Genomic DNA, 22,067 nt, shown 5'->3' with positions numbered 1-22,067 from the left:
GTTATTGTTCATCAAGGGTGACTATCAGGACGAGTCGCGAGGGCCACATGCACGGTTGGGCACATTAATCCTAGTCGTACAAAAAAGGAAATAATGAAATTTATGTAAGATCTTAGATCAACTCTTGAGTCTGAATCTTTACCCGACCCTGATGATGCCTCCGGATTGGAATGACCTTAACGTCGTACTCTCCAGGGATTTTATTATCCCAACCAATAAAGATATTGGAGCTAAAATACAACAAGAAAATGGTGAAGAACCTCTTTACGTAACTTCTCAGATTATTCAAGGGCTGGATCATCAGCTCATCAGAGATGCACTTATCTTTGCGGAAACTCTCTTGGTCCATTAACCAAACGGTCCAAGGCTCTCCTACAAGAGGAGTTAGATGTTTGGGGTACACGGTACGTGCTGCGCATCCCTGAGACCACGAACCGTTCCTTATCTTGATGGCCCTTTGTTTTCTTGTCTACGAAAAAAAATTATTAGGGCCGTCCAAGGACATTTTGCGCACCCTTATGACCGCGAATGGATGAACATTGCCGATACAGTCACCCCTCTACTTGCTGAATTGGTGGGTGAGTGACTATTAACTGTCACGTTTTGCAGAGAATCGAGAAGTTCTGATGCGGTACCTGATGTAGGTGCCTCAGAGAAGGAGGTGGCATGCATGGGCACTCTGACTGCGAACCTGCATTTGATGATGGCCGCATTTTACAAACCTACTCCTCAACGTTTTAAGATTCTATGTGAAGGCGGTGCATTTCCCTCGGATCAGGTGAGTGGTTGACTTTTTACATCCTTCCTCTGTTTCTTACATGCGGCATAGTACGCATTCGCTTCCCAGGCTCTTCTGCACGGGTATGACCCGAACGAAGCAATAATCGAAATGTGTCCTCGCGAAGGAGAGTTTACACTACGAGAGTCCGACATCGTGGACTTGATTGCCAAAGAAGGACCCTCGATTTCTATGGTGATCTTCAGCGGCGTGCAGTATTACACTGGTCAATTATTTCCTATGAAGGCTATCACCACTGCAGCCAAGGCACAGGTAAATTTTGTTCAACTACCATCTTCTTCGATTATTACGTACATCTTTCATCATCCCCTCATGACGTGAAAAGACAGGCGAAGATCCGCTACATTCAATTACCCCACACGTTACCCTGCTAAACATGTGTTGACTTGTTCGTTCGTTGTTCAAAGGGGTGTGTTTGCGGCTGGGACCTCGCTCATGCTATTGGAAATGTTCCCATGGCACTTCACGATTGGGATGTCGATTTCGCTGTATGGTGCTCATACAAATATCTTAATTCAGGCCCCGGCGGAATTGGCGGGCTTTTCGTGCACAATAAATGGGAGAACAGCTTGCTACCACAGTGCGTAATTGACCTTGCTGAGTGGCCACTTCTTTTGGGGTTTCTAATCGGCATTACTACCAGGTATGCAGGGTGGTGGGGACACGATCCAGCCACCAGATTTGCCATGCCTCCTCGGTTTTCAGCTATCCCTGGCGCACAAGGATATCAGCAATCCAATCCCTCGGTCCTTGCGACCGTATCGCTTCTGGGTTCTTTGCAGATCTTCAAGGAATTCGGCATGATGGGGCCCTTACGGGATCGATCGCTTCGGTTGACATCCGAACTGGAGATGAGACTGATGAAGTCAAGATTTTATGTGCCCATCAATGAGGCTTCGGCACAATGCCTATTACGGGGTGTTGTGGACAGCAAGGAGGACACTGCCCAACAGGGCCAACCCGGATTCACCATCATCACACCTCGTGATCCCGAGTGTCGGGGTTCACAGTTATCGCTTCTATTCCTGCCACCTAATTCAGACGTGATGGATAGGGTTTTTAATGCATTGACTGCAATGGGCGTTGTAGGGGATGAGAGAAGACCGGACGTGATTCGCTTAACACCTGCAGCCTTGTACAACACACTAGGTGATTGCGAGAGAGCTGCCTCGTGTCTTGAAAAGGCATTTGAGGGTTTGAGGAAAGCAAGATTGTAATATTATGTACATGGAGGTACATTATCTATGATGTATTGTCCCACAAGTTTTACAAATTCGACGCCTTTTAGTATGTCATTGTGCTCTTCTATGAGTTGTTCAAAGTTTCTCGTAACATGGGAGACATTGCGAAGTAAATGGTGATACATTGCTTCGCTCTGAGCTTCATCGATCAAGGTATCCCCTTTTGAATGCACGATCAACCACCGCAAGTGATTGTACTCTATCCTCGGATTCATCGTCGTGACTGAAACTTCCCGGTAAGCACTCCGCGGGCCAAATGCGGCCTCGATGAACCAATCCCTATAAGTGGGGAAACTCGAGAGAAGGAGATCGATGTCATATATTCCCTCTGACATGATGATTGCTTTTGTGCTGTTGAGAAGCTGGGATGAGGGACGCAAAGGGTCCTCGGTGGCCTCGAGGAAGATCGATGACAATACATGAGCACCGCAGCTATGTCCCATCAAACATAAGTTGTTTGAATTGGTGCCATACGGGCCTTGCCATGTGATGATGAATTCGAGAAAGCGTAGGATATCTTTCGCGTGATCGGGATGGCGGATTGCATTGTCTTCTGTGAATTCACGAGGGCATAGGCGGTAATTGGGGACTGCCACTGCGTATCCAGTGAAACTGGCGAGTCTACGAGCCAATCCAGCGTGATCAAGTTTATCTTCGCTAAAGAGGAGAGACGGTAAGGAATGAGACTCTTTGGGGAGGAGAGACCCACCTTCTCCATGCACCTCCATGTACAAAACAAATTAGAGCCGATGTATTACGTGGCGTGGGGATGTAAAAGTTAAAAGTGTGGAAGTTGTCGGGTGGATGAGAGGGGATATAGGAAATATCAGTGTATTCGTCCGACATGGCGTACTAACGACGATTGAACACAGCCACTGGTCTGGCGTGGGTGACGTCAGCGCCACAAATTCAATTGACGTCATTTGGAGTAGTGCAGTCTATATAACGGCAGTTGAAAGCATGGTTGTCTCAGTTGCAACATGGCATTCACAGCTTCCGATATTTGCAAGGTATTTTACTTTCCTTATTCTAAAAAGTCAGTATAACCTGATCCATTTAGATAATGTATGTCGCCAACCGCTTGTCCAATTAAGAAGGCTCACCTACCCGTCAGTTGTGCTATCGTCCTTCCTCCTTTAGGTGTATTCTTGGAACGGGGGTGTACAGCCGACCTGGTCAGTTAACTTAGGTTCTTCATGGGAATTCGCCTCGCTCACTAGCTCTGTGATAGCTCATTAATTGCCTGCTAACTCTTCTTGGTAAGCCCGTCGCATAATACTCAAATTTAGTCGGCCTATAATCGCCTGCAGGATGTCAGTCCCTTTCCTTTGATTTATTGCTTTGGCTAACCACTTTTTAATTTGCTTTAGATATGTGAGATCGTTCGTCTACTTTGTCCGCCATCTTCACTGACCATTCTTCGGTTCTCAGTCCAGGAATCATTCACGGTATGTCACATAATACTCTTCCGAGTCACTGGTTGTCACCCTTCTCATCATGTCGCCTGTAGCACTCTACATTATTCTCAAGTATTGAGTGGCGTTCACAGCCTCAGGCAAGCCAACATGTGCACTACCCATCTTTCCGTCTCACATCCTACTCCAATTTAGACTTGAGCCTTCCATGGTCCGTCGATGAGCTTAATCATTTGGTGGTATATCCAGGAGGGGATCCCACACGTTTTCCTGACATTGATGCATACATGACCAAATATGTAAAATGCACATAATGCACTACACTTTATACATACCTTCCGACTAGTATATTAGTATAGTGATATTTCCGTCTCAATCTTCAATCTTTATGTCACTGATTGAATGCTCAACAAATAATTAATCACCTGTCACGGGAAAAATAAATCGGACTAGGGTCGCGGGAAGGAAGGGCACAATCGACACTATCACAACCTCGCAGACCAGATTTTGACCCCTTTGGTCTGATCTATCTTATTCACTGTCATCCTCGTCAGTGTCACCCTCGTCCTCTTCGTCCGAGCTTTCCTCGCACGAACCCTCTTCCGAAGAATTCCCGCCTGCCAAAGGGAGCTCCTTTGTAACTGGATTTTTGACAGCAGGTTCCCTCGTTTCGCTGCCCTCGTCCGAGTCTTCCTCCGATTCTTCATCACTGTCCTGTTCATCAAACTGTTTTATCATATGGGCTCCAGTGACCCAGCATTTGTTATAACAGTCTTGCAGAGTCGCAGGCTTGACGCCCTGGCCTTGAGACTTGGACATTCCATGCCATGCGCGAATGTCATCTTCGTCGACTATATCGTCCTGGTAGAGCGCAGCAAGAATCTGACCAAACAAGGGCAAGCGATCCGATGAAGCGCAATATTCCTGCAGTGCACGATTCAAAACTGCCTCAAGTCATCATCACGAGATACTTACCTGAAGGATCTCGACAGTTTCCACAGGATCTACCCCTCCAATCTTGTCAATCAACCCTCCCCATCGGGCAATCATACTAGCAATCTCCTGTCGTTGCGGAATGCCTCCGCCCGCTATAATTTTGATCCGGCTTACCATGGCTGCGATCACGGCCTCCCGCACTAGGCGGAGAGATACATTGCTCGCCATACGTAGCGTCTTTAGTTCCACGGCGGCGTTATCGACAGAATGGCCTTCGGCAAAAGCACGATCGAGCGACTGTTTGACTTCCTGCTGGAACTCTGATATTACTGCCGAGTCTGCTTGTGCAACCAGATTCGAAGGTGTGCTGAGCGGAAGCGAAGTGGTTGAGGAAGCGGGGTTGGAATCGTAAAAGTGCTCGTCATCATCGTCATCGTCAGAATCTGACTCCGACTCTGATGAAGTGACAGAGCCAGGATCAGAAAGGACCAGATCTGATGCATTGTCGCCTGTAAAATATCGTATAGTTAAGCAGATGATGTGGATTGATGATGAACAAGACCTACCTATTCGCATTAAGCGCTGGTTATCAGGGTGTTCCAAGTCGTCAATGGCCTCGTCCTCGTCAACAACCGGCAGTGGCCAAATGATCGCATTGGTGTCAGAACCAAGTTTTGCAAGAGCTTTAGGATCTTGGTCTTGGGAGAAATAATGAGTTAGGGTCGACTAGACGTTAACTTTACCCACTTGCTTCTACGTCCTCTAGCTCTGAGTCGACCTCATCTTCGTCGTCACCATCTTCGCCTTCGTCGTCACCATCTTCTTCTTCTTCGAAATGTTCTTCTGCATCTTCGAATTCTTCATCTTCCTCATCGCTGTCCTGCCGCCGCTTAGACAATCTTGAAAACGGCGCAAGTTTCGCCTGCGGACCGACGACGACGCCATCAGCAATCAAACATCCGCGCTCAACATGAGTGCGCTCCTTGATGTGTACCCCTGACCCAATTATACTGTGCTCGACGACACAATTCGGTCCGATGACCGCTCCATCGAAGAGATAAGAGTTGCGGACTATACTGCCCGCGCCAACAATGCATCGCTGGCCAAGAACAGATGCCGTGACCTGAGCATTATCAGCTATCTGCGATTTTGAACCGATCAGCGTGTTGTTTCCGATCTTGCACGTCCTAAATTCTCGACGAATGGGTAAATGACCGACAGAATTTGGAAACGTTCTTACCGGGAGAGTATCACTGAATTATCCTTGGCAATGTATTTGTTTCCTCGTAGATGCTCGTACGAGTGGCCGCCAGGATGGTTATCGTCTGGCACCAAAGGGAATGTCCATCTTGAAAGAATGTCTTTGCTGATTTCTGTTAAATGCGATGGAATCGTCAAAACAAGTTTGGGACGCTAACCTGATGGAGTCATAACTCCTGGTATCCCTGACACGAGCAGCATAACCCTCTTTGGCGACATAGCAATAGATACTTTTCATGAGCAGGTCAGACGTAAGGACGCCATGAACGAAATCCCTCCGTACATCCCCGTAGTCAAAGTTGTCCTGGAACAGTGACGGCACCTGCGCAAGAAGAGATCAAACCAATTAAAGTGAATAAGGCAAAACTATGTCAAACGCACCTCTACAGAGCATATATCTATCGAACAATCAATCAAGTCATTTCGGATCTCCACCTCAGGGTGTTCATTCAGGATTTCGCGTGGTATGCTTGCGTATTTCTTTGGCGGGTACCCAGTCACTGCCTCATAATGAAGGCACTTTGATGTCTCTGGATCTATCACAAACACCGCAGAATCGCCTTTCGAACTAGGGGGAGAAATGAGTAGAGTGATGACTTGGTCGAGGACTGACGTACCGCGTCCGATGGTTTACGCCACTCTGTTTGACTACCATCGTCATTATAGCGTCCTTGTCCATTTTTCTCCTCTCTTTGTGCTCGCGAACAACATCGCCTATATGTATGTTGCTCACGAGGTCACCGGTGACGAGCACGAAATCTGAAGTGATGATGCCATGGGTGTAGATGTCGCGCATGGCATCGCCAGGCGTGAACGTCTCTTTCGCAGTCACGATTGGGACGATCTTGAGGCCCGCGCCAGGCTTGGACCACTTCGAATTCCTGGATCGCACAATCAACCACCATGAACAGAAGAATGGCGGTTCAGAGACTCACTTGATCGCAGTCTTGACCAGTTCCGCATGTGATCTACATATCACGAAGATCTCTTGTACGCCAGCTAGAGCAAGGCTTTCGAACGTCCAGTCCAGCAATGGAGCATTGCATATCGGCAGCAGGCACTGATTGAGAATGATATTGATATGATTTCGTGATGCAGGAAATGACTTACTCGAGGTTTGTGCGTGGTTAGCGGCTTGAATCGTTTGTTAAAACTATCTGCTAGAACAACAGCTTGCAGAACCTCTTCTTCATCTGCGATCAATTTATCCTTGCCAGTAGAGGAAGTTGTGTTCGGAGACATTGCAAGCAAAGGTAACTAAGAGGTGCCCGGTTTGTTGATGACATGAATCAAGTCGAGTCACACTTCAACTCGCCAAAAGGGTGCGTGAGCTGTTGATGTTCATACAACCCTCCAACATCATTACAGGATAGAACTTTAATGACATGGTTAACTGATCCGACCATAGCAAAGTAAGGGTATCAATGATCAAGATCGACATTAGGTAGTGAAAACACGGATCGGAATGTAGTCATGATGAGTAGGGTCGTGAAAAGAAAGCAAAGACCAAATCCAACAAGTATGGTAGCAGAAGAGGGTAAAAGACATGAATGAGGAGAGCTAATGAAGGGATCCTGATAATGACCAAAACCAAGTGCAGTGAGAAAGACTGCTCAACATACCCATGGAATAAAGAGGAGCAGATGAATATGCGCTCGTGTCGTTCATGATATTACCAACAACCTCGGAGTAAGCGCTTATGCGACAGCCGAGATCACAGGGGTGGCAGCGAGTGCGGGCTCAGCAGGGACGGGCTCCTCGACGGCAGGTGCAGCAGCCTCCACGGGAGCAGGCTCTGAGCTAGCAGGGTTCTCAAGGGGAGCAACCGGAGCTGGTTCATCAATCACGGGGGGATGCTCGTCCACCTTGGCAGGAGTCGAGCTCTCAGTCTTTGGCTTGGACCTGAAGAAAAGGTCGCCCACACGCGCAGACAGACGGCGGCCAACCTTGGCAGCCTTGTTCTCCTTGGGGGCCTCAACTACAGCCTCCGGGGCAGACTCAGATGCGGGCTCTGCAGCAGGGGCTTCAGCGGCAGCGGTCTCACTAAGGTTGGTCAGTTAATGAAGTCATCCAACGAGAAAAGACAAACGTTTCTTTGACGGGCTCAGCTGCAGGCTCCGGAGCTGCGGAAGGCTCGGCGACAGCAGGGGTCTCCTCAACCTTTGCCTCAGCGGGAGGCGCCTCCTCTTTGGCAGGCTCCTCAGCAGGAGGAGCAGCCTAAATACCCATGAATTACAACGTTGTTGGGCTGAAATTGAACACTGACCTCCTCCTTCAATTCTTCCTTCTTCTTATCCTTCTTGGGACTCTTGGGAGCCTTCACCTTCTTCTCTACCTTGGTCTTGCCTTCCTTGAAGGGGGCAAGGAGCTTGGCAAGGAGGCCGGGACTCTTGGGGCGTTCCTCCTTCTTGGCCTCCTACGAGAAGGTCAGGTGTGCTAGTGGAATTACAAATTGGAAGACATACAGTCTTGGCTTCCTCCTTGGCAGACTCTGCAGGAGCCTCAGGAGCGGCCTCTGGGGCAGGGGCGGCCTCCTGAAAAAACGCGTCAACTTACAAAAGCAAGGGAACAAAGTGAGGAGCTCACTTCAGCCTTAGCTTCCTCCTTTGGAGCTTCCTGTGTATAAGGTTAGAATCGGCCGGAGCAACAAAGGGAAATTGAAAAAAATTACAGCAACAGGAGTAGGCTCTTCAGCAGCGGCAGCCTCAGGGGCGGGTTCAGCGGCAGGGGTCTCAGCGACCTTGACTTCCTCAGCGGGGACGGGAACAGCAGCGGTGACCTCAGGAGCAGACATTATAGCAAAAAATGCGAATGTGAGCTGTCAACAAGAGCAAGTGAGTGAGAGGTAGGAGATAAAAGAGGACTAAAGGATACGAACATGAAAAGATAATAAATTGACAAGAGAGAGAAGGGCGTGCTACGCAACGCTGGGCCCAAAGGCTAGAAGAGAGGAGGAGTAAGAGAGAGGAAGAGATATGGTTGTTGTCAAATTCGGGCTCTACTTATCCGTATTTGGCTCCGCTTTACGCGCCAAACAAAGCAGCTAACCTAATTTCTAACGTTCTTCCTATTTGTTTGATTACCTTTTCCGGTTATGTTATCTCTCACGGCGTCTGATTGCGCGTAAAAAAATATTGAGACGATGTAGGGGGAATTTTTAGGAATAGAAGTGAGTATAGGTAGTTTGAGGAGGTTATGGCCCGTGCGGTTGGGCGTAGGGTGGTCAGAATGAGACAAATCCCAAGAAGGATGTTCTCAGTTGTACAAAGGAAGGTTCGGATCACGTCAAAACTAGCGAGATCACGAGACTAGGATACCGATCACATCCGCTCGCCACCGAGCGCGGTTTCGACTCCTGTATAAGGTCAAGACAAGCAGCACTGAGTGGTAGAATTACTTCTCAGGCTTGTCATGTGGTCATGACGACATGTGCACTGTCGTCATCATCGTGGCCGTCCGTGGAGGTCTCAAAGTACTATTGTTCACCTCGATTCTCCCCTTTCATGCGTACATAGGACATTCTTGGCCCAATCACCTTGGCGTCCTGATCAAATGTGTCATTTTCATAAGAGTGACATTTATTATATCGAGCGTGTGCAGGCAACGGCGTAGACTCTTTTTCTTCTTTCTATTTATGTATCGATAAGTGAAGACGTTTAACGCTAAGGCACACTACAGCACTGGGGCTCAGACATACTTCCTCCTCAATCGCTATAAATAATGGTGAGGGTAGAATCACATCACGAGAAACCTATGCGGTCTGACTACACCGTCATTTTCTCATCATCCCAGTCATATACCACTAGAGTGCATACATGTCGAGTCAGCATGAATCATATCTTGATCTACATCCTATTTTCGTACACGCTAGCCAGCCACAGCGGAACCACCATACCAATGTCATGCCACAAAGTCCGACAAAGGTCATTCAGTGCATGTGCCACGACGACTCGATGCGTACTAAAGATCCTACCAGACTATCGACACCCTGGCAAGCAGAAGTCGGCATTCGTTTCCTTCATTAGCAGACCCGCGCTCAGACTCCACGGAGGGCACCACGTTTACCATTTGCAAACTCAAATCGCAGTCCAACTCTCAACTCGCGCACCAAGAAATCTGTATTCCCGCATCGTGTCTCAGGACTCGCACGCAAGTTAATTTATCGCAGATGATGGTCACTGCCCCTCAAATACCCTCACCAGATGAGCCTCACGCACGTTCTGCATCAATCTGCGCCCAAACACCACGAGGACCACTTGCGATTCCATTTCGAAAAATAGGAGTCTGCACCGATTAATTCGTTTGATGGGTGTTCGTCCACGGCTCAGACCCACTCATGGTTACATCTAGACATCGTCACAACAGTAGTGCCTTGCGGGTTTCGTATAGAAGAGCAGCTGACCTCTGATCCGCGTCCAGATCTGCACGTTGATGCTTCGTTTTGTCGCCTGTTACTTGCGCTATCTCAGAGCTGCTATTGTGCCCACCTTCGCGTACCTGGGATCACCTAGCAACCTCCCGCGCCCTCTCGCAGCTGCCTGCAAGCCGGCTCCGCCGATACACCTTCATCAGCTGGTCAGAATTTTGCTTGGGTTCCATTGCAAAGTATTTTGATCGTCCGCCACTGAAAAACTTCTTCGAGAATGTCTGTCTTATCGTGCACAAAATGGATACGTTATGTGTTCTGCCGCAATGACAGACCATGCGTCTTTTGGGATGAAGATCAAGTGTGACATATGTGCAATATAACAGCGCTGACGTATATCACGCGGCTGCTTTCACCACCTTGCCCGCTATATCTGATTGTCGTCTGTGAGGTACGCGCAGACCCTTGGCCTTCATCTGAATACGTTTCCCCTCTGTGGAGATACATGAACAAGCGATATAAAACAATAAAATCGAGGCACTGACCTTCGATGAACGCTCTGTCCTCATCAGAATCAAATCCAACATCTTGCTGCTCATCTCCATCGACTGTATTAGTCGACCCGGCTTCCTGCGTACCAGCTTTTATCTTGGTCCGTTTTTCCACCTTGAATTTTGCGACATAGAACCCATCCATGTTGTGCACATGGGGGTAAAACCTCTTTGTCAGCTTCACGCTTGGGTGGAAGGTCTTTCCACGATACTTTGTAAAACCATCCCTGCCAAAGCCAAGACCGGTGTCCACCAGTTTCACGTTCGGGCGCTTTCGCAACGCATAATCGACGACAGCCTCGTTTTCATCAACAGTGACAGAACACGTGGAGTAGACCAGAAATCCTCCCGTTTTGGAGTCGGGAGAGACGCTGTCGATGGCGCAGAGGATGAGTTGCTTCTGGAGGTGCGAGAGGAGGTGGAAATCACGTTCAGACTATGAATATGTGAGTAAATGTATCTTTGACCACAAGCCAGAAACCTCACTTTGTTGACCTTCACACTCGAGTCTTTGCTGATAACACCAGTGCCGCTACATGGCGCATCCAAAAGGACCCTGTCAAACCCACCCATTACCTTGGGAAACTCCCGACCGTCGTATGAACATATGACGACGTTTTTGCATCCTAGACGATGCACGTTTGCCGTCAGACTCTTTGTCCGTGCCTTGTTCGCATCATTGGCAAAAACAATGCCAGTATTTTGTAGGAGTGCAGCAATGTGCGTCGTTTTGCCTCCAGGAGCAGATGCCATGTCAAGCACACGTTCGTTCGGTTGAGGGCTTAATGCGATGACGGGAAGGAATGATGAAGCTGCCTGAAGCATATAGTGGCCAGAGAGATACTCGGGTGTCGCACCTGTCATGGAATTTAGCTCCGCATGGCTCGGGGGTAAAGGATCCATACGAACCTATGGGCACGCTGCTTTCGAAAACTTGGAGACCAACATTGGTCCATTTGCCTATCGGCTCAAGGTTGACACCACGGTTGATGAGGGCTTGCGCAAGGTCTCGTCTTCGTGTTTTAAGTGTATTTGTTCGGATAGTCACTGGTCTTGATACCTCATTTGCTTCGAAGAACTCGACCGCCTGCGAAAGAGGTAAAATGGGATAAGCATGGAACTAGAAAGAGATGGAGCACACACCTCAGAAACTGGAAATAGCTGGAATAGCTTCTCGGCAAGAAAATCATTATATCCATAGTAACTAGCGATGTCGGAGACGAGCTGCTCGACATATTCCGACCGTAACCTGCACATGTCCTTGAAAATACAGACACGATTGAAAACGGCCGATTGAGAGACGTACCGATCTTTTGCGCCCAGTTTGCTGAAATTGCCCAAGATACGGACACATTCTCGCATCCTCCGCTGAACGACATGGACATCAGCAACATGGTTTTTCTCCTCTGCTCTCTCTTCAGCCGTAGGTAAATGAAATGCCTCTGTGTCTTCTTCCTCCCCTTCCATGTCAATTTCGTCGTCACTGGCATCCAAGGCAGCGTTCTGCATCTCCTCAAGATCAAGCTCCGCCTCACGAGCAGCCTCCTCATCGAGGGCACGAGAGCGGAATTCAATATTCTTGGCAGTAATTGGCCCGTCCTCGTCATCAGACTCATCATCGGAGTCTTCATCTGAGGCTGTTGGAATAATTTTGGTTGGACGTTCAGCCTGTTTAGATTTCCGGCCTTTTTGTGGGAACAGTGCGACTTCCTCATCGTCTGAGCCAAGATCCAATTCTTCCGGAACCCCTCGTAAAAGGTCATCGCTGCAGGGCAAAAAAACTTTAGCCAGGAATACAGTGGGAGGAAGAACTCACTCCTCATCGATGTCCAAGTCATCCAGACCGTCTACCGCGAAACCATCGACATCTTCCAAATCACTAGCGGCTTCCCACCCATCGCTTTCGCCTTCTTCTGAGAGTGGTATGCTTGTTTCTTTGGTAGGTGTAGGCTTAACCTTTGATATCTTCTCTGGATCCTTCGTCCGCTTCTTTGAGGCCGAAGGTTTATCTGCCTTAGCTTTTTTCGTGGGACGGCTGTTGGTACTTGGTTCAGGCTCATGATCTACATTTGCCTTTCGTTTCCCGAGCCTTTTTGTCGAAGGGCGAGTTTCATTTGGATTGCGAAGTGGAGCTGGAGGCTCTTGCTTGTACTTTGTTCGTCGCCCTCCCATAGCAAACCAGCTGATAATGATATAGTAGACCGCGCGGAGAGATAGAAGACACTACAGACTGAGAACAAATTACGAGCTATTTTTTCTCTTGCCCGATTTGGATAATGTCCTTTCAACACCGCGTCGCTTCAACCGATACGCAACCCTAACGCGAGTCCAGCAATGAAAGACGCCCTTGGCTGAAAGTCTGCTGTTAAAAAGTCCACCGCCCATCTCCACAGTGATGAAATAGTTGGTGGCCTCTTGTTACCTAACGCATCTCTCGTATACAACAAGTTCTCGAATCGAGCAGCCATACGAGCCCAATCAACACGGACGAGTGACATCGACCCAAGGTACTGTTAAATCGGTAAGTGCACGTCATCGACCAAGAATACATGTTACATACTTGGAGGAGGACGAATACACCACCCAAGAAGAATGCGACTATTTTTGCACCTTTCTTGATAAACACCCCTGCGCACATGCCAGCTACTGTACCAAATGTCAATTCATACAGATTGACAGTGGACTCTGGGGGTGGGGCCTGAGAAGGCGGAGCGGGTGTGGTACCTGGCCCTGGGTGCCTCGAGATCAACCCGTGTTCAGCTAAACATAACGAAAACAATTCGTAGTACCTTTACTGTCACAATGAATGATTGGTGCGATGCACGTTGCTAGGCCAAGTGCAATCCCTGCTGTCCCTGCAGCTGTCAGCAAGCTGGGCAGGAGGAGCTGCCCTTTGCGTACAGCGCCTCGTCGATTCAATACCCACGTCCGAGGCACATGCGCACGTGCGGAAAGTAAACGTTGTTGACAAATGACAGAGCCTAAGAGTGAGCGAGACTGAATTGCGCTCAAACTCGAACGAGCAGTGATCAATGGGCTGAACCCAAGTAATGGCCAGACAAGCGAGAGCGACATATGCAACAGTAGAAATGGTTTGGTGTGCTGAAGCTGGAGTGTTATGTACGAGTTCAAGGAGATCGACAAGCATAAGTAGTAAACTATTGACAGGTCTAAGTCGACGTACGTCATCCTCATAAGGCAGCTACGGGTACTACGGGTACTAAGTACATGGGCCTCAAGCACAAGTCCAGGTCATATTGGCAGACCATTAAATGCCAATGTAGATTACTATAAGTGAAAGTCCAAATCTAAGATCATCATTGTTCTCGCCCAGCAGCGCTAAGCACGAGCCTCCTCCACCCGTCCAGATCGATATTAGAGTTTGTAGAATCATTGCGAAGATGTTGCAAGCTGGGCCGCACTAGTGGGGGATGTTGATCTTGCACTACGTCCCGAGGAAAATCCAATGATTCGTCCTGAGAATCTCTTCTGGGGACATCGGAAAGGTGAAGTTCAAACGTGGGTTCATGTGGTCCTGTAGAGAGTTGTGGTGTGGGAAGAGCAGTCAGCGGGGGATCCAAAAAGCCATGGCTGGGAGTGTCGTAATCACCTCTTGCAGCCTGATACTCCGCATGATCGTGAACGCTAGCCATCATGGAATGTACAGACATGTGAACAGGGGAGCGCGACATCGACGGCGATGCAATCAGACGAGTAGTTGCACTGGCGGGGGATGTAGTTCTGGCACGGGCAAACATAGTTCCTTGGGAATACACTGAGGCCGAACTTCCCGTGATCACACTCAGGGTTCGATGAGGTGCCTCAGCGAGTGGTACGGGGACTGTGGGAAATTCACAAGTGGATTCATAGAGGCTGCTGGCCACTGAATCACGATTGGCATCCAAAGCCTCGCCGACGAAGGGGTTCGGCAAAACGGATGACTGGAGAGGATCCAAGTGAGGTGGGTATTGTCGCGGGGAAGATGAGCCAGATGAATTCAGGCTTCTGTCGGCAATGTCTGGAGCACGGATAGTTCTCACAGTGCTATATCGAGGAGATGCGTCAGAATAGACTGAAGCAGTATTTAGCATCTCCAATTCGATGCGATCATCACGTGTTTCTTGTGGTGGCATGTGCAACGACGACGGTGACACAGCATTGCTGGGAAGCTGGTAGTCAGCAGGGATGTGCTGGGGTAACGGAAGCTCCGACGCAGGGACCTCAGGAGACATCTCCTGCTTTTTGAAGAGCCACGCTTGAGACGCAGACGACGCATGAGACATGTGCAGATCTTCCGTGACCTCCAAAACATCAGGTTGATTCTCCGAATCGTCAGTTTGAGTTGGGCTGCGTGGACGAGGGATAGAAATCACGAAGGGCAGGCAAATGGCATACAGAAGTACTGTCATCGCTATCATTACGTGCAAAAAAGGATGGTGTAAACAAGCACCTACTCAGTGCGGAAATGGCCCAAGATCCTACGAGGACCGTCATTGTCATAACATGACATTTTGCAGTAGAGCCTTGTTCAGTCAGTCTACGAATCGCTCACGCAGTCAAGAAAACTAACCGAAAGCGTTACACGGAAATTTTGGGCTAAGAATCATGAAGACTACGGCACCGGCTAGAAAAAGCGACGTGAGTTCCATTGGTGTACGCACAGCACGATCAACACGAACCGACGTCAAGACCCAAAAGTACTGCCGTTCGCGCGGCGTCTGGCCAAAAATGATATTGCACGACGATCCTGCGCACCGTGAGCATACTACAGATAGGAGTGGAGTGATAATACTCACATGAGATACAACAAAATCGAAGCAACGAAATCAAGAACAACGAGACCGAACAGAAATCCGCCTGCGATTCGGACGGTTTCGGTACAGGTCATTGTGAAAGGTGGTGATGCTACTTACGCTCGCCGGAATTGTAGCCTGACCAATTGTTGGCCATGTACACGGCTATGATGATGGACCATGTCAAGGAAATAATCGAGGCAAAAGCTTCGAAGGGGTCAATCGGAATCAGCCATATCCCACATGTCAAACTCACCGAGAACAATGAGACGAAATTGCCGAAACGTGTTCCAGGAAGTATTTGAAGCCATTAAAAGGGGGGACTGACGTAGTCAGCGAAATCGAAAGATGAAGAAGTTGAATGTAATATAGGAAAGAAGAAAGAAAATAGCAAAACGTGGTCACGATGAAACAAAATTAATTCGGCGCAGTCACAGACTGTGTCAGTACCAGACGGACACCCTGAGGGATGGGATAAGCCCTGCCTGTGCGCAGCTGCATTTTTAGTCAAGGACTGTGTCACGGTGTGTTATTTATTACCGCAGTAACTAGTGTGTTCCTGGGAAGTAACATGATAAATTTAGTCGCCTAGGTGGTATGCAGTGCCAGCCTCGAGTCTTCAGCGCACCCTGCCAAGTGACGGTCGGTCCTAGAGACACTGCCTCATGATTAGCGGTCGCTGAAGTAGTGAATTCGTAGGGGGTGTGGTACCTTTTTGAGTAAGTGCGAGGTAGGGCGCCGTAGTGGGGCACAATATTCCCAGGCCTCAAAGCAGTGTATTATTAATAACTTATGTACAACAACGGTGTTTGAATTTCAATGTCCGATAGGATATGTAGAATTATTAGGTAAACTCTGTTGAGCTCAGGCCTCAGGGACATATATTATTATTGATACTAGTAATAGCATATATCCTCTCCCAAGCTTCTCGTGCTGCGACAACACCCCCATGGTCAACGTAGAACTCTATGAATACAGATCAGTCTTTCAACGTTAACTTTTGCATCAGGGTTGTCGAGGATGCAGGGTCCATCTGCACAAACCGGACCTTGCCAGTCTCTTGATACGTCTTTCCAATGTATCGCATTGAAATATTGACCGTTCACTGATGCCCAGTGTAACGACGGATCATTGGATCCTTGATGTCTAACAAGCTCAAGCTGCTGTAGACTTTGAAACGTTCTGTTCCGTGATTGATTGGCCGTCGGAAGTTGAATATTTTCTTGCCGATATTTATATTCTTTTCGGCTCAGCGTTCTGCAAACAGCTGTAATAAGGACGAACTTCCGTAACAGGCAAAGTAGAAAACGCTTAGCGGTGCGAGGCACAATTGACTCCAAACCATCATGTCCGGTCCAGGAGAACAACAGCCTCTCCTCACGGTCCCGTATGGCGAAGATGGTGCGCCCATAGAGCCGCCCAAAGGGACTTTAGACGTCTGGCGCGAGAACATTTCGTGCGTTTTAGAGTCCCGGCGCTTCCATACATTCATTATTACATTGGTGAGCAGCCGCTGTCAAATATTGTCGCTTCTTGTTGACGTGCAGCACTGCTGTAGATTGTGATTGATGCTACTTGTGTCCTCGCTGATCTCGGATTCACCGTTTTGTCCGATTCATGCACCCCGCTAGATGAGGGCCCTGCATGGCTCGAAATTCTGGCCACTATATCCCTTGCCATAACCACGCTCTTTCTTATTGAAATACCAGTTGCCCTCTGGACCTTTGGAGTCCGCTTCTACAACCCATTCTCAGATGTTCCGCATTCGACTTTGCATCTGTTTGATGCCGCAATTATCATCACGACTTTCATACTCGAATTTGTCCTCAAGGGACGCCAACGCGAATTGGCTGGTCTGCTGATCATTCTTCGTTTGTGGCGATTAGTAAAGCTTGTTGGAGGTAATTTTAAGTTAGACCCATTTCTCTCGTCTCGTCTCACGACCCTTCCAACAGGCATTGCCGTAGGAGCTGCGGAACTAGGGGAAGAAACTGCAGAGGAACTCCAAGTGACAAAGAGGCAGCTTGAGGGCACCACAATTGCACTTGCAAAGGCTCGCGAGGAGAATCGCAAGTTGCGGGGCCGGGTGGCCTGGTTGGAGACGGGCGGATCCGAAGGAGCCGAGTTTTGAGCCGAAAGCTGATCTCATAACACATGCTTTCTGTCACCTATCCTTGGAAAGTCACTAGTCCAGACTGAGGTATTCAAAATTTTACAACTGCATTACGATGGTGGATATATTTAATACAGCATTGGTGGTGATACCCAAAGTCCGAATGAAAGCTAAATATAGTACGGGATACAATTGGATATGTTGATTGGGACAAGAAAGTGATTTAAGTGCAAGGATGGTGATCAAAAAGGGGTCATCAGAGTACGGCGTGAAAATTGGCCACGCTCGCGGGTATCCACTCAGACAATCGTGGTCGTGGGATGGGCAGATCAGGATCTGCAATCCTCTTCGGAAAAATGGTGGGTGTCGGTGGCGTCAAAGTTGAGCAGGATGTATTTTTACCCAGCTGCAAATCCACAAAAGTCCCAGAATACTTGGAGTCATTCGAACCTGACACCTGTCTGGCACAAGCTTTTGGAGGTGGCAGGGGTACCTTTGGAGAGCTGCTAGACGGCGATAAGCGTTGTGTCAAAAAAGGTTGGTCCACACCACGCCGAGTCTGAAGTTCAAGTTGCTTCGCCCACGCCGGTCGAGTAGAATCGATGGACGGACAATTGCGGGAAAACAGGATAGGCTTCGAGGGTTCGACGACACGTCCTTCGACTCTATGAAGCCTTTCCCAAGTGTCCACAATGTATTTGGAGATGCTGCAAGAACTGCCGCTTTCAGCCCAAGTGGACGATGAGATTTCCGACAATGGGCGTGAGGGAAGAGAGATAGGTATCGAATCAGCGAGGTTGAACCAAGGAACCGCGTTCACAGGCATTTTCCAAAGGGCAGGCAAGAAATGGACATGAGTTGCTGCCATTACGCATAACGTAACACAATACACAAGCACTATTGTCACATCATCAGTACTAATGCTAGCCATGAGTTATGATTAATGATGACATACTGATGGACGTAGCTAACCAGCTGATCGGCGTAAGTAGTGCTGCAGAGGCGCAGATAGTCCACGTGGCTAAAAGAACAAAGGAAGTCAGTTACGCAACAAACCACTGATCAACCATATTTACATTGCGATTGACAAAACGCTGGGGAACGAGCGGTCGTGACATAAATGCTGGCAGCTTCAAATTCCAATGATAGTGTGGTTAGAGGAGGCATAGATCTCAGATGTTATTGCCAGCGATAGCTTACCTAGCTGAAGCACGCCCATCAGTACAGTCCAGCCACACTCAAATCTAACATGGGAAGGCCTCGCTTTCGGGCATATAACCTCCGCCGAATATGCTCTAATGAGAAAAGTCAGGGGGTTATGTAAGGTCAACAACACGATGCATACAGGATTGTAAGAGCGAATATGAGGGCAGCGTTTACGACAAGGAATGCCGCTGCACCAGGCGCTACAGACATGTCAGTCGAGATCATCACCGTCATACTAAGCAACACACCTGGCATCCCAGAAGAAGTAGAGGACATGATGTTCCACCCTGCAAATATAGTTGCTAGCAAATTGAAATAAAGGATGAGGGCTGCGTCGATGTTATCTGGCTGAATCACATTTACTGATATCGTATACTTACTGAAAAATATGGCTCGGATGATGATGAAGGAATTCTGCATTTCGTTGGCTCTAATGGTGCTGTTGGTCGTGAAAGAAAGAGTGACGGTAGGGAAAGTCGTGCACTGTTGCAAAACTGTGAAAGGTGAAAAACGAAGCCAAGCGGGGATTAACAGAACTATGAGTGATACCTCTCTAGGAGCAAATACGGTTTGGTCCACCAGAGACAAAGGGATCGGTCCACGAAGGATCCCATTAAATATCGACCATTGTCAACGTGGCAAGGCTTCACATTGTAAAAACAATAGGAACGCACACAACAATAAGCTAAATGTGCATTGTCCAAATAAGGAAATTACAGTAACAGGGACGCCCATCTGTAGCAGGCAGTAGGCTTAGCTTACTAGTAACTCCGGATAGCTGCGCAATTAAGTGATTGGTAGAATGTGAGTACAAACTATCTTGAAGCTCCCGTGGGCGACACGATCACCGACTCGATATCGTACTCTTGGACACTATTTAATGGGAATCGAAGACGTTTTATAACCCGGTGTGAGTGTAAACGGACCTCCACAACTTGGATGGTTATGGAGCCTCTGAGTGCAAAGTTGTCGCTGCTAGATTATACTGAACATTTTTGCGGTATTTCGTCGTCAAATCTGCTGCAATCTTTACAGAAGCATTGGCCCGAAGTATTTCCTGCAATTGACTCTTGATGACACTGGGCATTTGAGTCGCAACAAGACACACCTCCACACAGTGATTCAGCTCGAGGATCATCTCCGTGCACGCTGACTGTTAGTACTGATATGAGCATGGTCGATTAATATCGGATATAGATAGGACTCACAGCGTTCTTGAGAATACGCTCTAGTAACACTGCTTGTCGTTCGGCGTGAGGATTCTCCATGATTTACTAGTGTGTTGTAAACTTGTGATGATGACAGACGGGACAAACAATATTCAATTTCCTCTCTGGATCAACCCTTTACAGCTCACAAAACTCAAGTGTTCTATCGTGTTCTAGCAAGCATCATATAGATATACTCGACTTTCTAACTCAACTTCAAAGTTCGCTGTCAGCTCCCATCGTATATACATATACATATATCAATACGCGGGGCGAGCCAAATGAGGATTAGGGTGCTGTGTCTCGTCAGCTGATGGTGGCCGCACGCGAGGACCAGAAGGCCGTCTAGTGCGGGGATGTGTCAATGAATCAGGAGGAGCATCAGAAAAGAGCTCCGACGGAGCCTGAGCGCTTCGTTTCGGAAACTCGAAAGCGCTGGGTGGCGGTTTTCTCTTTGTCTTAATTGGTTGCTCCATCACATTCACTCGTGGCCAATCAAATGGTGATGAAGATGGGGGCGATGGAGAGGGCGATGTTCGCGCCTCCTGCGTCGGTACTGATGATTGGGCCGAGTGCGAGGTGCTGGGCGGTGGTTTCCTCTTTGTCCTGAAAGGTTGTTCCATAGCATTTGCTCGCGGCCGGTCAAACGGTGACGAAAATGGGGGTGATGGGGATGGGGACGATGCTTGCGCCTCCTGTGCCGATATTGATGACTGGACCGAGTGCGAGGTGCTGGGTGGTGGTTTCCTCTTTGTCCTGAAAGGTTGTTCCGTAGAGTTTGCTCGCGGCCAGTCAAACGGCGACGAAGATGGGTGTGATGGAGATGGGGACGATGCTCGCGCCTCATGCACCGATATTGATGATTGGACCGACTTTGAATAGGTGATGGCCGTATGAAGTCGAGAAGGTAACGGTGGAAGATCCATCTCTGGAGGAATCAAACCACGAATTCTTTGCGAGTAAACGCGAGCAGGGGAAGGATATGATACAGAGTGAGCAGGCATCGTTTCACGCAGTGACAAGGCGGAATCCACGGGCTTATGTTGTGTCTCATGTGGGCGATAATGTTCGATCTCGTACTCAGGACCAAGTCCAGCACGATATCCATAGACCGGATTCGGAGCAACTGGGCGAAGCGAGCGAGGTTTATGGACTTCCGATGTTCCGCGACCTTTGACGAAACGAGGAGTTATCGGCGAGTTCTGGGCACTAGGCAGACATTGCCGAGTGGACTCCATGCGGAGATAACGAACATTGTGATGCCATACGCCTGGATCGGTCCATTGTGTCGTAACCGCTGTCACGAATAGAAGAGACAGATAAAGAAGCACTAGTACAGTGAGCTAATTAGTAAGGTTAGATGAGAAAATCTGGGACACATACATATGATAGTACAAATCCAAGTAAAAGCTACAAGAACATTGGTCGACAAACAGGAATTGTTATTCACTTCGGTAGCTAGATGTGTAATTAGCACATTGCTCAGTAAAAAGATGATGGACTCAACCTTGGGCGGAGCATTGAATATGCGGCGCAATTGCGGTCACAGCGGCCGCACCAGCTGAAGTAAAAGTGAGACATGTATCCCGATAAGCACGAAGGAGCGCACCTAATTGCATGAGCCAGATTATCGTCACCCATGTGCACTCGAACCACACTCGCGCAGAGAGTGGATCGGTACATAGTAAGTCGGCGAAAATACTAGGGGAGATGTTAGTATCTAGGAAAGACAGACACAAGACACTTGCATTGGAAAGATAAAAGTAAGGCTAAAAGCACCCAAGAATATGAGATAGACATCGACTTGCACTGGGGACGGAGCTTAGAGTGATGTGATGACCCATATGAATGACTACGTACCAGTCTGGCCTCCTGTAGCTTGGACGAGGCTGTGATTCCATACAGCAACGCTGCATATGATAGCATTACAGACGACGAAAAGACCTATCAGGCGAAGGATATGTGATAACCGCCCAAAGGTGAGAGAACCAAGGCATACCGAACAAAACATAACGAGCGAAAAGCATAGTGAACTTCATTTTTGATATCGATAGGATTTTAGGAGGGCATATGCGAGATCAAACCGCACGGCGGAAGATGAAACGAGCAAGGGAAACTGATTCACAAAGATCCAGCTTTGTGTAAGAATGCCGTCTTGCGTTAACTCATGATCAGCTCC

The 22,067-nt window shown here is 48.4% G+C and overlaps 11 protein-coding genes across 11 annotated transcripts; 2 read left to right on the top strand and 9 right to left on the bottom strand.

Annotated features, from left to right (window-relative positions):
- Positions 1 to 136: 136 nt before the first annotated feature.
- On the top strand, positions 137 to 2,041 carry HD556DRAFT_1329412 (pyridoxal phosphate-dependent transferase). Its single transcript, XM_041301661.1, has 7 exons — positions 137 to 251; positions 305 to 404; positions 490 to 578; positions 645 to 778; positions 830 to 1,051; positions 1,207 to 1,379; positions 1,443 to 2,041. Exons 1-7 carry the CDS (start codon positions 152 to 154, stop codon positions 2,014 to 2,016), a joined length of 1,392 nt encoding a protein of 463 aa, XP_041166000.1. The 5' UTR covers positions 137 to 151; the 3' UTR covers positions 2,017 to 2,041.
- On the bottom strand, positions 2,019 to 2,942 carry HD556DRAFT_1517046 (alpha/beta-hydrolase; the record flags this gene model as incomplete). Its single annotated transcript, XM_041309086.1, has 2 exons — positions 2,750 to 2,942; positions 2,019 to 2,697 (listed from the first exon to the last, which is right to left on the bottom strand). The coding sequence occupies exons 1-2, from the start codon at positions 2,884 to 2,886 to the stop codon at positions 2,019 to 2,021; spliced, it is 816 nt and encodes a 271-aa protein (XP_041165999.1). The 5' UTR covers positions 2,887 to 2,942.
- A 1,044-nt stretch (positions 2,943 to 3,986) lies between these two features.
- On the bottom strand, positions 3,987 to 6,893 carry HD556DRAFT_1437410 (nucleotide-diphospho-sugar transferase; the record flags this gene model as incomplete). Its single annotated transcript, XM_041305699.1, has 10 exons — positions 3,987 to 4,379; positions 4,431 to 4,900; positions 4,958 to 5,089; positions 5,139 to 5,578; positions 5,632 to 5,757; positions 5,810 to 5,973; positions 6,033 to 6,219; positions 6,269 to 6,532; positions 6,587 to 6,711; positions 6,762 to 6,893. The coding sequence occupies 10 exons, from the start codon at positions 6,891 to 6,893 to the stop codon at positions 3,987 to 3,989; spliced, it is 2,433 nt and encodes an 810-aa protein (XP_041165998.1).
- Positions 6,894 to 6,962: 69 nt separating this feature from the next.
- On the bottom strand, positions 6,963 to 8,634 carry HD556DRAFT_1329398 (uncharacterized protein). Its single transcript, XM_041301660.1, has 7 exons — positions 8,530 to 8,634; positions 8,323 to 8,469; positions 8,238 to 8,267; positions 8,117 to 8,185; positions 7,918 to 8,067; positions 7,741 to 7,868; positions 6,963 to 7,694 (listed from the first exon to the last, which is right to left on the bottom strand). The coding sequence occupies exons 2-7, from the start codon at positions 8,443 to 8,445 to the stop codon at positions 7,349 to 7,351; spliced, it is 846 nt and encodes a 281-aa protein (XP_041165997.1). The 5' UTR covers positions 8,446 to 8,469; positions 8,530 to 8,634; the 3' UTR covers positions 6,963 to 7,348.
- Positions 8,635 to 10,415: 1,781 nt separating this feature from the next.
- On the bottom strand, positions 10,416 to 12,740 carry HD556DRAFT_1227273 (NOL1/NOP2/sun family RNA met; the record flags this gene model as incomplete). Its single annotated transcript, XM_041297153.1, has 7 exons — positions 10,416 to 10,510; positions 10,563 to 11,004; positions 11,055 to 11,425; positions 11,478 to 11,655; positions 11,712 to 11,817; positions 11,875 to 12,333; positions 12,385 to 12,740. The coding sequence occupies 7 exons, from the start codon at positions 12,738 to 12,740 to the stop codon at positions 10,416 to 10,418; spliced, it is 2,007 nt and encodes a 668-aa protein (XP_041165996.1).
- A 128-nt stretch (positions 12,741 to 12,868) lies between these two features.
- HD556DRAFT_1227132 (FUN14 family-domain-containing protein) lies at positions 12,869 to 13,263 on the bottom strand (the record flags this gene model as incomplete). The annotated part of the gene is made up of 2 exons (XM_041297136.1): positions 12,869 to 13,078; positions 13,129 to 13,263. Coding segments are annotated over 2 exons (345 nt in total), but the record flags the coding sequence as incomplete, so codon positions are not given.
- A 537-nt stretch (positions 13,264 to 13,800) lies between these two features.
- HD556DRAFT_598283 (uncharacterized protein) lies at positions 13,801 to 15,763 on the bottom strand. The gene is made up of 7 exons (XM_041311051.1): positions 15,618 to 15,763; positions 15,482 to 15,568; positions 15,365 to 15,425; positions 15,248 to 15,315; positions 15,139 to 15,192; positions 15,023 to 15,091; positions 13,801 to 14,970 (listed from the first exon to the last, which is right to left on the bottom strand). The coding sequence occupies exons 1-7, from the start codon at positions 15,670 to 15,672 to the stop codon at positions 13,886 to 13,888; spliced, it is 1,479 nt and encodes a 492-aa protein (XP_041165994.1). The 5' UTR covers positions 15,673 to 15,763; the 3' UTR covers positions 13,801 to 13,885.
- Positions 15,764 to 16,214: 451 nt separating this feature from the next.
- HD556DRAFT_1329371 (uncharacterized protein) lies at positions 16,215 to 17,623 on the top strand. Its single transcript, XM_041301659.1, has 3 exons — positions 16,215 to 16,863; positions 16,920 to 17,262; positions 17,317 to 17,623. The coding sequence occupies exons 1-3, from the start codon at positions 16,708 to 16,710 to the stop codon at positions 17,490 to 17,492; spliced, it is 675 nt and encodes a 224-aa protein (XP_041165993.1). The 5' UTR covers positions 16,215 to 16,707; the 3' UTR covers positions 17,493 to 17,623.
- HD556DRAFT_1329369 (uncharacterized protein) lies at positions 17,624 to 19,330 on the bottom strand. Its single transcript, XM_041301658.1, has 7 exons — positions 19,061 to 19,330; positions 18,929 to 19,009; positions 18,820 to 18,880; positions 18,675 to 18,769; positions 18,551 to 18,604; positions 18,430 to 18,495; positions 17,624 to 18,371 (listed from the first exon to the last, which is right to left on the bottom strand). The coding sequence occupies exons 1-7, from the start codon at positions 19,098 to 19,100 to the stop codon at positions 17,731 to 17,733; spliced, it is 1,038 nt and encodes a 345-aa protein (XP_041165992.1). The 5' UTR covers positions 19,101 to 19,330; the 3' UTR covers positions 17,624 to 17,730.
- On the bottom strand, positions 19,331 to 19,984 carry HD556DRAFT_1329363 (DASH complex subunit Dad4). Its single transcript, XM_041301657.1, has 3 exons — positions 19,889 to 19,984; positions 19,789 to 19,833; positions 19,331 to 19,737 (listed from the first exon to the last, which is right to left on the bottom strand). Exons 1-3 carry the CDS (start codon positions 19,946 to 19,948, stop codon positions 19,624 to 19,626), a joined length of 219 nt encoding a protein of 72 aa, XP_041165991.1. The 5' UTR covers positions 19,949 to 19,984; the 3' UTR covers positions 19,331 to 19,623.
- On the bottom strand, positions 19,985 to 22,041 carry HD556DRAFT_1329360 (uncharacterized protein). The gene is made up of 7 exons (XM_041301656.1): positions 21,888 to 22,041; positions 21,749 to 21,832; positions 21,637 to 21,697; positions 21,498 to 21,589; positions 21,396 to 21,449; positions 21,272 to 21,346; positions 19,985 to 21,218 (listed from the first exon to the last, which is right to left on the bottom strand). Exons 1-7 carry the CDS (start codon positions 21,925 to 21,927, stop codon positions 20,149 to 20,151), a joined length of 1,476 nt encoding a protein of 491 aa, XP_041165990.1. The 5' UTR covers positions 21,928 to 22,041; the 3' UTR covers positions 19,985 to 20,148.
- Positions 22,042 to 22,067: the final 26 nt, after the last annotated feature.

Source organism: Suillus plorans (genome assembly GCF_016647745.1).
Source record: "Suillus plorans strain S12 chromosome Unknown HD556scaffold_4, whole genome shotgun sequence".
In the NCBI taxonomy this organism is placed as follows: domain Eukaryota; kingdom Fungi; phylum Basidiomycota; class Agaricomycetes; order Boletales; family Suillaceae; genus Suillus; species Suillus plorans.
Note: the sequence above shows the minus strand (reverse complement) of the source record. Positions and strands in the feature narration are given on the sequence as shown.

What these genes read in the sequence shown, in the direction of transcription:
- HD556DRAFT_1329412 (XM_041301661.1), top strand. Translation starts at nt 152, where the DNA reads ATGATGCCTCCGGATTGGAATGACCTTAACGTCGTACTCTCCAGGGAT. An exon ending in TTAGATGTTTGGGGTACACG is followed by an intron (nt 405 to 489) that starts GTACGTGCTGCG and finishes AAAAATTATTAG; the next exon opens with GGCCGTCCAAGGACATTTTG. An exon ending in GTGCATTTCCCTCGGATCAG is followed by an intron (nt 779 to 829) that starts GTGAGTGGTTGA and finishes CATGCGGCATAG; the next exon opens with TACGCATTCGCTTCCCAGGC.
- HD556DRAFT_598283 (XM_041311051.1), bottom strand. Translation starts at nt 15,672, where the DNA reads ATGGCTTCAAATACTTCCTGGAACACGTTTCGGCAATTTCGTCTCATT. An exon ending in AGGCTACAATTCCGGCGAGC is followed by an intron (nt 15,426 to 15,481) that starts GTAAGTAGCATC and finishes TCCGAATCGCAG; the next exon opens with GCGGATTTCTGTTCGGTCTC. An exon ending in TCGATTTTGTTGTATCTCAT is followed by an intron (nt 15,316 to 15,364) that starts GTGAGTATTATC and finishes CACGGTGCGCAG; the next exon opens with GATCGTCGTGCAATATCATT.
- HD556DRAFT_1329363 (XM_041301657.1), bottom strand. Translation starts at nt 19,948, where the DNA reads ATGGAGAATCCTCACGCCGAACGACAAGCAGTGTTACTAGAGCGTATT. An exon ending in AGCGTATTCTCAAGAACGCT is followed by an intron (nt 19,834 to 19,888) that starts GTGAGTCCTATC and finishes CAGTACTAACAG; the next exon opens with TCAGCGTGCACGGAGATGAT. An exon ending in AGCTGAATCACTGTGTGGAG is followed by an intron (nt 19,738 to 19,788) that starts GTGTGTCTTGTT and finishes AGTCAATTGCAG; the next exon opens with GAAATACTTCGGGCCAATGC.
- HD556DRAFT_1329360 (XM_041301656.1), bottom strand. Translation starts at nt 21,927, where the DNA reads ATGAAGTTCACTATGCTTTTCGCTCGTTATGTTTTGTTCG. An exon ending in AGCTACAGGAGGCCAGACTG is followed by an intron (nt 21,698 to 21,748) that starts GTACGTAGTCAT and finishes CTCCGTCCCCAG; the next exon opens with TGCAAGTCGATGTCTATCTC. An exon ending in CTTACTTTTATCTTTCCAAT is followed by an intron (nt 21,590 to 21,636) that starts GCAAGTGTCTTG and finishes CATCTCCCCTAG; the next exon opens with TATTTTCGCCGACTTACTAT.
- HD556DRAFT_1329371 (XM_041301659.1), top strand. Translation starts at nt 16,708, where the DNA reads ATGTCCGGTCCAGGAGAACAACAGCCTCTCCTCACGGTCCCGTATGGC. An exon ending in ATACATTCATTATTACATTG is followed by an intron (nt 16,864 to 16,919) that starts GTGAGCAGCCGC and finishes GCACTGCTGTAG; the next exon opens with ATTGTGATTGATGCTACTTG. An exon ending in ATTAGTAAAGCTTGTTGGAG is followed by an intron (nt 17,263 to 17,316) that starts GTAATTTTAAGT and finishes CCCTTCCAACAG; the next exon opens with GCATTGCCGTAGGAGCTGCG.
- HD556DRAFT_1329398 (XM_041301660.1), bottom strand. Translation starts at nt 8,445, where the DNA reads ATGTCTGCTCCTGAGGTCACCGCTGCTGTTCCCGTCCCCGCTGAGGAA. An exon ending in AAGAGCCTACTCCTGTTGCT is followed by an intron (nt 8,268 to 8,322) that starts GTAATTTTTTTC and finishes CCTTATACACAG; the next exon opens with GAAGCTCCAAAGGAGGAAGC. An exon ending in CCAAGGAGGAAGCCAAGACT is followed by an intron (nt 8,068 to 8,116) that starts GTATGTCTTCCA and finishes ACCTTCTCGTAG; the next exon opens with GAGGCCAAGAAGGAGGAACG.
- HD556DRAFT_1329369 (XM_041301658.1), bottom strand. Translation starts at nt 19,100, where the DNA reads ATGCAGAATTCCTTCATCATCATCCGAGCCATATTTTTCA. An exon ending in CATCCGAGCCATATTTTTCA is followed by an intron (nt 19,010 to 19,060) that starts GTAAGTATACGA and finishes ACATCGACGCAG; the next exon opens with CCCTCATCCTTTATTTCAAT. An exon ending in ATATTCGCTCTTACAATCCT is followed by an intron (nt 18,770 to 18,819) that starts GTATGCATCGTG and finishes TTTTCTCATTAG; the next exon opens with AGCATATTCGGCGGAGGTTA.